Source organism: Lepeophtheirus salmonis, chromosome 1 (genome assembly GCF_016086655.4).
Source record: "Lepeophtheirus salmonis chromosome 1, UVic_Lsal_1.4, whole genome shotgun sequence".
Lineage (NCBI taxonomy): Eukaryota > Metazoa > Arthropoda > Copepoda > Siphonostomatoida > Caligidae > Lepeophtheirus > Lepeophtheirus salmonis.
This window is the reverse complement of record NC_052131.2, coordinates 22,774,540-22,785,291: the sequence shown is the minus strand read 5'-3', so window position 1 is coordinate 22,785,291 and position 10,752 is coordinate 22,774,540. Positions and strand designations below refer to the sequence as shown.

At 34.0% G+C, this 10,752-nt stretch overlaps 1 protein-coding gene across 1 annotated transcript; it reads right to left on the bottom strand.

Annotated features, from left to right (window-relative positions):
- Positions 1 to 3,712: 3,712 nt before the first annotated feature.
- On the bottom strand, positions 3,713 to 10,468 carry l(2)k09022 (HEAT repeat containing 1 homolog l(2)k09022). The gene is made up of 5 exons (XM_040719038.2): positions 9,948 to 10,468; positions 9,677 to 9,893; positions 4,527 to 9,605; positions 4,365 to 4,469; positions 3,713 to 4,298 (listed from the first exon to the last, which is right to left on the bottom strand). The coding sequence occupies exons 2-5, from the start codon at positions 9,788 to 9,790 to the stop codon at positions 4,095 to 4,097; spliced, it is 5,502 nt and encodes a 1,833-aa protein (XP_040574972.1). The 5' UTR covers positions 9,791 to 9,893; positions 9,948 to 10,468; the 3' UTR covers positions 3,713 to 4,094.
- Between the last annotated feature and the right edge of the window lie 284 nt (positions 10,469 to 10,752).

Genomic DNA, 10,752 nt, shown 5'->3' with positions numbered 1-10,752 from the left:
GTCGAGACGGAGTCTACAAAGAATGAGTAGTAATATCGTAAGAACTAATATTAATAAAATATATATATATTACACAATGGAATAATACTAAGGCCAAGTGAGATGAATCCAAGAAAGGGATACACCTTCGTAAACTATTTAATCTCGTTGATAGTAAAAGTAGATACGTTAGAGAAATAAGAGGCTACCCGCCATCTTCGGACAAGAGCTATGAATAATGACTCATTAATCAATATTCTTTTCTTTCTATCGATGGGAGTTTTTTCCATTTCTTCAATCCTCAACCCAATCCCACGAATATGATTCATTAACGTGCCAAAAGTCAATGAGTCCTTGGTTTTTTATAATGCCATAAGATAGTACTATACATTGATGCAAGTTTTGTCCATGTAATTTATAGGATCAAAATAATATTAATTTAATGGTTTTTCGGGGTACTTTGTGGGGAGTCTGACCTTAAGTTTCCGACAGAATTTATTTAGCAGTCTTGGTTTTTTATGATGTCCTGACATAGTACTATGCAGTATTTGCAAAAATAAACCAGATTAAACAAATTTATTTGAAGGGTGGGGAAGGGTGATGTGATGAGACTTTGTGGATCACCTTATTTAACAGGATTGATATAGTGTGCTTAGTATATCTAGTATAAAATTTATACAATTTCCTGCTCCATCGTTAATACAATAGTAAGAGAATTACAATTATTAGGATCTTTCTCGACAACAACGAAACATTCAAATCAAATTTATTAGTATATATAAGTATTTTCTGAATAATTTCCCTACTCACTCCTTGGTCAAAGCGACGCCGGCAATGTATATATTACATCTTAGTTACAGACTGTAAATAACAATACAGAATCAAGCATAGTGCATAGGTACTTGTGCATTGTGCGCGTTAAATTATTTCCTATAATTAACAACATATTTCGATTACATTCTCTTCGAGCTGGCATGAACTATTTGAATTGGACAAAAATGGATTACTCTCAAACATTATAATAATTGACCCAAACCTTAAGATCTAAATATATTCGAAGATTACAAGAAGGTTGTTTCACTTCACAAATTGAAGTTTTAATATGGTCAACCTAGGTAATTCGTTCTTGAATCTGGTTTATATCCTAATAAGTTAAAACTTTTAAGGATAACTTTAAATGACGTCATAATAATGAAATAATATTTGATGAGTATCATCCTGATTATATCATTGAGTATCATTTTCCATCCCTAGAAATGACGCATCAATATAAATAATGCTTTCTTTTGTTTGGTAATCAGGAAAATAAAACAAAGGAACCAGATAATTGAAGTAGTATTTGGGAGGTACGATTACGTTTAACACAACTCCCTAGCTCGGTTTATCTGGAACTTACCCAATATATATATTTTCATCATCTATTAAAAAAGTATATTCTCGACATTTTTCACCCTGGTTTCTAGTGCCCGTATGTCGGAAGACAGTGTATTGTCAGTGCATGAGCCACTCCAGGCTGACATGCAACAACGCTTCTACCATGAATTGTCTCATGTAAGAGCCAACGTTGCTAAATATAGATACCAACGTGTTCATTTGGAAAAAAAGTGAAGGCCATCATTAGGAAGACACCAAGAAACAATGTTCTTAAACATTATGACGTCATGACAGTTGGAAATAGGAACAAATTAATATATTACTTGAAAGTAAATTCAAGTAATATTCTATTTTATATCTCAGACTCTGAGTTATTATTCATTTTGACTAAGACCCATTTGGCTATCGGTCATGGTGGAGGAGACAAAATGTCGGAAAAACTTGCTCAAAAGTTTACAAGAATATTACCCGTTATGATGTTGAACTATTTTTTTCAACTGTGTGAGACATCCCAGAAAAAACGAAAAGGTGCCAAAAGAGGTAAAGTGGTTAAGCCAATGATGAATTTTACAAGCTTGGAACTACAGAAGGAAAACAATTATATGTACTATTACAATTCCCTGTATGCAAAAATAATTTGGTGAGATTTGCTAATTGAATCCCTCTTCGATTAGAAGCTATTTCTCAATCTACTGGAAGCGGCAAGGATTTTCCAAAATGCCAAAATAGTAGGTGCCTTTGCGTTAAACAAAAGTTAAGTGCAATTCAAAATCTCATTGTTGTCTTTTTACTACAATAAGTAATATGTATAAGTGAATTTATCTGAATGTAAAAAGATATTTTAATCGAAAGATGTATGTCTGTGTGTACATCAGAGTGTCGGAACAGTTTTTTGCGAATAATCTATATTAACTAGTAACATGCCAGCTTTTCCATTTTCAGTCTCCTTTTTACTATCATTTTTTTCTAAAAAATAATATCTATTATTTCAAATACCTAATTCATAATAAAGTTTTCGAATCCCATCTCGTCAACATTTAATACTTTGCCTAAACAGTTAGTGGTCATTATATATGATACCTAGTTATTACATATATTACCTAGGAAAATATTTAAAAAAAATCATTTATTATATAATTTGCTTGACACCATCAGACCTTATATACATTACCGAGGTATTCAATATAATGCCTCATTATTCATATTGCCGGTAACATTCATATAAAATAGAATTTGTGTGTCCTTCATGAGCGCCCACACCGTTGAACCTAGGAGTCTGAAATTTTGCAGTGGATGCCTCTTTTGAACCTGGTAAAGCTATGATGAGTGGCGATTTCGGGGGGCATATAAGGGGGGATTATACCAGATAAAAGGGTTGTTTGATGCTTAGAGAATCTGTAACGATGGAATTTGACCTACTTCGGGGCACAGACCTTCACCATCTGTGGTTTTGGTTGTGTTATAACACGGCAGCTGTGGAGTTTAAACTACTATGGGTGCCAGCGATAGGTTTTGATTCCTGTAGGGACCAACTGTCCACCTGTACAACCTTATGGGCGAGGTATATTTTTCAAAATAAAATGGGGTCTCGCGTGACAATTTCTTATCATAAAATAGTTTGATTGTCCGAATACAATATAAATTTCAATGAAAGTGCACACAATTATAAAATTGCTTGAAATGAAGTTGTATAATAATAAAATTGCTTCCGATGAATTATTAAACAATCAAATTACCTGCTACTTTTTATTTCCATGCTATGCATACAATTTAATAATTTAGGAAGATGAAATATATCAGAAAAGTGATGATGAGAATTCCAAAACTTCTTCATATATTTGATTAGAAATGGATATGACAATTTTTGAACCTAAGATTAAGAGTGACAATGAGAATTTAAGAGATAACAGTCTTTACATAATTTTCATGTCAAAAATATTGTTCGTTCATATTGGATATTCCTTAAAATCGTTCTTCCTCCATGTACATTATAATAGTGATCCTGAATCCCTAGTTGAGAAAAACTTATTTCTTCCCCTTATATTTATGTATCTTTAAATTTTTAGTACATTCTCTCTTTCCCGTGAGTCATTTAGGTTTATGAAGTGTTGAAATTATGCAAATATATTTAGAAAGAGACTAATTGGAACATAGGTTACACTTAAGGAAATATAATTAAAATCCCTGAAATCAAAATAACAAAAAAAAATTTAATCGATATTTAGATGTCATATTTAACACTGAGTCTTTATATTAATGGGAAAAATAGTCTTCAAGGAATGACTTGTATGCATTTTTTTTAATTTGCACAAATACATATATAGATAGCGGACCGTAGACAAAATTACGCCACTGACACTCTACAACTAAGTCGTTTTTTATTGTTTCTATATTTTTCACAAATATTATTATACGAGTATAATAGTAAAATATTTTCATTCCAACAAAAAAATATGCAAATGTAAGGAAGTGTAAAAAGAAATTATTGGTACATAGGGAAATACAACACAATATTTTTATATGTATACATTAGTTTTCTTAAATAAGGCTAACTTGGAAGAAGCTGATTTCTTAACAACAAATAATGTAATTAAAGGTATATTATTATAAGTTAATTTCAAAAACTTGATTCAAAAATGGAGGCGTCAAGATTGAGTACTCCTGAATAGTTATCATTATTATCAATCATATACTCCTACTGAAAAAACTAACTTCTAAGTTCTTCAAGACAACAAATAATTTTACATTTCAAAGAAGTTATCGATGGACTGTCCAAATACATTCTCCATTTTCTTAAGCAGATTTTTGGTTTGTTTTTGAATGCTCTTGTCGTCATCTTCCGTAGTTTCTGCTAAAAAGGGAACAGCATCGGGGAGGACACTCATATAACTATCTCCTCTTGAATCCACAAATTCGGAAATTAGTTTCAAAATGTACTTACGAATCTAGGAAAATAAAAATAACGTTAAAAAATTCTACAAGAACATATAAATAAGTAAATAATTTCGTACCTTCACGTTAGTACTTCTAAGATTCAACAAGACTTGATAATGAAGATATTTCCATTGAGAGTCGTCTTCCATACTGTTAGCAAGGACACTCACACAGGCATTCATCTACAAAAAAAAAAAGTAGTAATCAAGTAAGTTCAATCTAAATAAGCCACAAATTACCCTCTCTAACATAGTATCCGACGGTTTTTCAATTTCATAATGATTGAGAATAACATTAACGTTATCCTCATAGTTTGAACCCATTACAGTTTCTGCTTTGTTATAGGTAAGAATAGTTTCCAGTCCCTCAAGAGCAAAAGCAACAGTTTGTTCATCTTCTGAATCCAATGAAGGAACCAAGATTTTATCCTCAATTCCATCCACTTCCTTCTTAATAAATCTCTTCGATAAATGAGCAATCAATTTAGAAATGACAGGCTCAATCATAAAAGAAAAGAGGGATTTGAGTTTCTTCCCAACTTGAAGAATCACATGAAAAATGGTTGTTACGTGACAAGTTTCTTCAGGTGAATTGAGTACTCGATAAAATAGTGGTTTAAAATCATCTAGAGGTAATTTTAAGGTGAGAGTCAAAAATGTTTCAATGACGGAGGACTCAATCATATCAACTTGATTGTTTTCATTTTCCAATCGATAACGAAATGCTAATGTGAAAAAATCCATAAGTGGTGGACATAAAGTCATAGCTTCTTTCTTGGAAAGATTTGATAAGCTTTCCTTTAGTATCTCTAATAAATTGTCCAGAGAAGATGGAGTATCCCGAAGTTGCTGGAAGCATTTTAAACTGATATTAATCAGAGATTGAGTCGGTATACCAGAGGAGAGAGTCAGCATCAAGTTTTTGATGTGTTTATTACCATCTTTATCCAGCGAACAGGTTGCAATTATCAATTTACAGTAAAATGGATTGAGAAAGCCTCCGAAGGCTTCTACTACCTTTTGAGTTGCAAGAATGGTTGAGTTAAGAACAACGGCTTCGTTGGACCCTATCGCGAGTAATTTCAAAATCCAATTCATAAATCCAGATAGTAGAGGAACAGCCTTTGGACCAATCGAAATTAGTATCTCAATAACACACAATAGAGTGGACGCCTCAAGATTATGCTGTCCAGAGAGCGTTGATAAATATTTTTTATTGCAGAGCTTAATGGCAATATTTTGAAATTCTTTACTGTATTGCGACCCTAAAAGTCTTGACAAAGACCGAATTGCCATGAGAGCCATTTGACGATTATAATCCACTGGATTGTTAAAAGAAATGTTGAGAAGAGGCTCCAATAATTCAATATCATCTTCATTGAAATTAACTGCTCCCAACTTGATATTAAGAACCTCTAGAGTTTTACGTAGGACCGAATCCGTCTCAGAAGCTAAAAGAGACTTCATAAGTCCAATTAGAGCTTCGTTAGGAAGAATGTTTAAAGCAGATTCAAGTACTTTTTCTGATTGTGAAACTAAGTGCTTGTGGATCTTGGAATCTTTGGAAGACTTCAACACTTCTTCCAAATTTAAAATGGCAACTTCCAAGAGTAATTCCAATTCACGAGGATGTTTCTTGATCGCTTTTTTGTTATCCCCTTGATAGGTGGAAAGAGCTTCTGTCAACTGAGACGCAAAAACTCTAGATGTTAGCAGATGAGTAACAAAAATGAGGCCTTTTAGTTTGAGTAGATCAAATTCATTACTAGCTTTATCCTCGTCTTTCTCTTCCTTGAGTGCCAAAATTGACCTCAGCTTAGAAGTATTTTGTTTTGTGTTAACGGCAATTCGAATAATGGTCTCCAATTGAGTCAGGACGTTAAATGACTCGAACAAATCCATAAGTTTAATTTGTACCTCATGGGCCCTTTTGGCCTTCTGATAAATTGTTTTCGAAAGTAATTGCATAGCAAATATCCAGAGATACTCATTTTCACCAAGCAGAACTAGCAACTTATGCAGAAAAGTTTTGAATCTATGAGAGGGAAGATCATCAGCAGCATCTGCAAAGGTAGTGATTATTTTGACAGTAGTTGAACGCAATTTTTCAGAGTCGGAGTCACATACTTTTTGTATGTGAGGTATTATAATTTCAATCGCTTGACAGGCAACATCAAACGAATGCCTAGAATCCATTTTAACAAAATGATTACCCATAAACGTAAAAATGGGTATAGAGTTATGCAATACATAGTCTGGATTGCAAGCAGATGATTTTGCCAAGATGAGGAGAGCTGTGCTTTTTGTATTTGGGATTCGTGAATTACGAATGCAGTGAACTATCAACTCAGGATTGATTGAATCCACAGTTGATAATTCAGATTCACTTAAGCATTCAATAATAGCTAAGACACCAGAGAGAACCAAGTCTTGGGAATATGAATCAGATGAACTAGATTGGTCATAGAAAAGAGCATGCTTAAGAAGCACAAAATATGGCTTAATCAGAGATATTCCTTTAGGGCCCAAATTTCTTCTACGAAGAATGCATTCCAATAGAAAATGAGTTTTCGCCCATTTTAATTCAATTTCCTTCAAAGAATTTTCATCCATTTTTTTACGGGCATGAGTAGAAGATGTAAAGAAGGAGCTACCCCAAATATCATTAAGTTTCACAACAAAATCGTCAACGCCAACCCTAGCAAGTTTATCCAAAACCATCCTACAAGCCATCATGGTATCACCTTCAACTTTTAAGCAACCACTGAGGTCGATAAACTGATTAAACAAAGTAACTTGATCTTCAATGAGCACAATGTTGTTTTCCAAGACTTCCAAGATCTTTGAGGAAACGAAAGTATTCAACCCGTATCCCATCTTTTGTGATGACATCATTAGATTCCAAAAAAAGTTGGAACATTCATTATTTTTCTGCGTTAAGAACGCAATCATTTTATGGAAAAAATAATCGAATATCCTTGACCAAGAGTCTGAAACGAAAGAATCTTGAATTGTAGATACATTCATCAAATTTTTTGAGGCAAAACGTGCAACCAAGCTAATTTCAGGTGTGTTAACAAGGAATAGGGAGAGTCTAGCAAAAATGTGAACATCACAGTCAACACATAACTTTGACAAGGCAATAAGATTTTGTTCTTCATTTTTTCCCTTAAATTCTTTCATGAGATATGGTAAATTCCCTAAATCAGCCTCTATTTCAGCTCTATGGCTTAGTATAAACCCAATGAGAGGAAGAAAGTTATCATTTTTAGATATGACTTTAAATTTCCCCGAGTGGACAAAGTTCAGAATATCAAAACACAACCCCATAGTTTCGGGAGTTCGTTCAAGATCTGACAGACTTGCCAATATTCGAGGGAAAACGTGAGAATTATACGAAATAAACCTCTTGTTAGTATGTCTACATTTCTCAATGTATGATAGAAATTCAGAAAGCAGTTTAGTGACAATATTGGTTGATACTCCATAGTCTGAGGAAAGTGGCAATGAAAATATGTTGGCTAGAATGTTCTCATACATGTAATCTTGTGCTATGCCCCAAGTGCGGATAAAAGTTTTCACTCTAAAGAACAAATTTTTGAAGCGCTTTTTATCAGACTTGGATGCAAAGAGAATAAATTCATTAGAAATTTTTTCAAATTCTGACTCAGTGAATGAACCCATTTTCAAAATTTCATCAAAAACATGGTCTAACAATTGACTATTAATTCCCCGGGATCCTTCTTTGAGAGGCTTAACAATCCATTCCTCAACACGATTGCATTTTTCATCCTCCATTGTCATTTTGGATGAGACAATCAGATTTAAAAACTTTAAAATACGATTCACAGACTTGACAGGATCACTTTTGTCATTACAAAAGGATAGAAGACCAATGACAACTACTGCAGAATCTTGATATAGTTCTTCCTTTATGTCATCAAAACTAGAAGGCAAAGATGACATTTCCATCAAGCTTTTGTAGATATCGTGATTGAAATTATCCTCACTCGAGATTTCTTTCGTACCCAATTCAGAAAATATTTTAAGCCTTATTTCGTTAGCAGATTTTTTTGCAGAGGGAAGGCAAGCAAATAACAAGGGAAGAGCAAGGAGGCGAAGATCAATTTTCAGCTCTTCAAATAGTTTCATATGATGTTCAGACTCAAAGAGAGCAATGAAATTATGAACGCAGTGCGAAATAATTCCATCATTTTTGGGATACAATCTCATCACATTTGTGGTAAAGTTAAGCAAATCAAGAGGTTCCATTTGCATCAATAAAAACTTTTGAGGACTTTGCCCGATGACTTTGGTAACGAGGTCAATGTTATCAACGACTTCGCCACTCGAAATAAGTTTGGTGTATTCGGAATAAGACAAAATCTTTTTACTTAGTGTTGAGTTGATGAAAGCTTCATCGAGAAGAATTTTTTTCGCTTCTATCTGGCTCTCAGAAGGAGAATCATTTGTTTCATCCATAAACAATATATCTGCTTCAGCAGAACTCTTCTTCATAGAGTATTTATTGGATTCATAGGGAAAAAGGGATCTAATAAGACCTAAAATCTTCTTGCAAAGCCTCGAAATAGCTTTGACTAGTCTCTTGATCTCCTCTTTTTTCAATGCTTTCATCCGTATTTGAACTATACTGACTTTTGCAGCAAGGGCTTTAGCTGCTTCGACACTAGGTACCCATGATGAACTCAGCATTTCATTTATAATGGAAAGTAGTTTTTCTAGCTCAAGGGTAGGAACTAATAAGTCATCATCTTCATTGACCAGGGATACTAAGCACATGACATATGTATCACAGACCACGCTTTTATAGCTCAATGCATCATCAATTTCCTCTGTTGAATCTTTGGAAAATATACTTGTGACAACATCCTCCATTTTTAAAAGTAACCGGAGAGCTTTTTCTTTTGCACCTTGGGTTCGATACAGCACCATAATTAAGGATAGAACCTCACGACATGGTGTTATGGTATTCATAATCTTCACAAGTCGATTACTAACTTTCTCCGTGAATTCTACTCTTGGAAGAATAAAAGAAAGGAGAACGTAGGCACATGACTTGAACTCCTTTTCAGATGATTTGAGACCTGCAAAAATAACTTTTAAAAGCAGAATCAATTGCCCTTCTCTAAGACTGTCCATGGTGTTTAGAGAAAGAGTAACATAAGAGGCGTAAAAATGAGCCAATTTGGCACCAAGGGGTTTATAGGAGAGTAGAGATTCTGTCATAAGTTTTAAGAAGCCGTCATTTCCAGAGATATGCCTTAGAATCCCCTGCTTGGAGACAGGAGAACATGATGCCTATAAGGAATGTCATAATTAGCATATATAAGATGAATAATTAAGATGTTTGGGAAGAGTTTAATAATTACTTTGAAGCTACGTAGCCAGTGGGGATAGGCAGGGCAATTCTTTTCGGGTAGGATTTGGACTGCTCTTGCGAATATTTCATATTCGTAGAAAGGAAGAAGAGTGATGAAAAACATTTCTGGCTCAGAGACATGGAGTTTTTTTTTCAGTAACGAGGAATTGCAAAATCCATTGGACGTCTTTGAGTAAGGCGTAGGGCCCTAGGATGGGAAGGATGTCCTGAAAAAAGAGAAATTAGAACATTACTAGGTATGAACAAAGTATGTGCTTTACCTTGATATGAGCGGGTTTCGGAGTGTCAGTAGGAGGAAGGTACTCGTGGCGCGCATTGGGCCAAAGGAGTTCCCAAAATCCGGCCAAATCTTTGATTTTGTCGTGTACAAGTGCCAAAAATGCTTCTTTGGCAAGGTTATGAAGTGTAGCTTTGTCAAAGGATCCATCAGCGATGAGTGAGTCCTCCGTATGTACTAAGGAGGTGGCCTTGAGTTGATTCAATTGCCTTGAGAGCGAGGTACTCATGATGAATGGAAAAGAGGATTAAATTAGTGACCGACCACGTGGATAAATTAAAGTTCCTCTCCTCAACTTAGATTGAAATCCAGATTCTAGTGTTTATTTATGTGTGTGCTGATTAGTTAAGCTGCTGGCTAAACAACATGTGAGATGTATTTACTGTCTATAGCTTAGTATTTAAAATCTGATATTTTATATATCCATATTATATATATACTGTGTACTGATATACTATAGTTTTATACCTACACGATACACATATATAGGCTAGGTTTATATATATTTATAATAATATTTCATAGCATGTATGAATTCATACGCATTATCTCTAGAGCAAAAGCTAGGGCTGGCCTTCAGGATAATATCTTAAAAGTTCTAACTTTTTAACTATAACTTATTATAATATCAATTATTTTCTCTCTAGCTGGACTCTATCCAGCTAGTTCATTCTTTTGTAGCAATACTATTTACCTCCCGGCCAGTATTTACCCCATTTTCTTTCTCTCTCTTCATTTCTTAAATAATTATAATTTATTAAGAGTCGATAACATAGTAATGATATTAT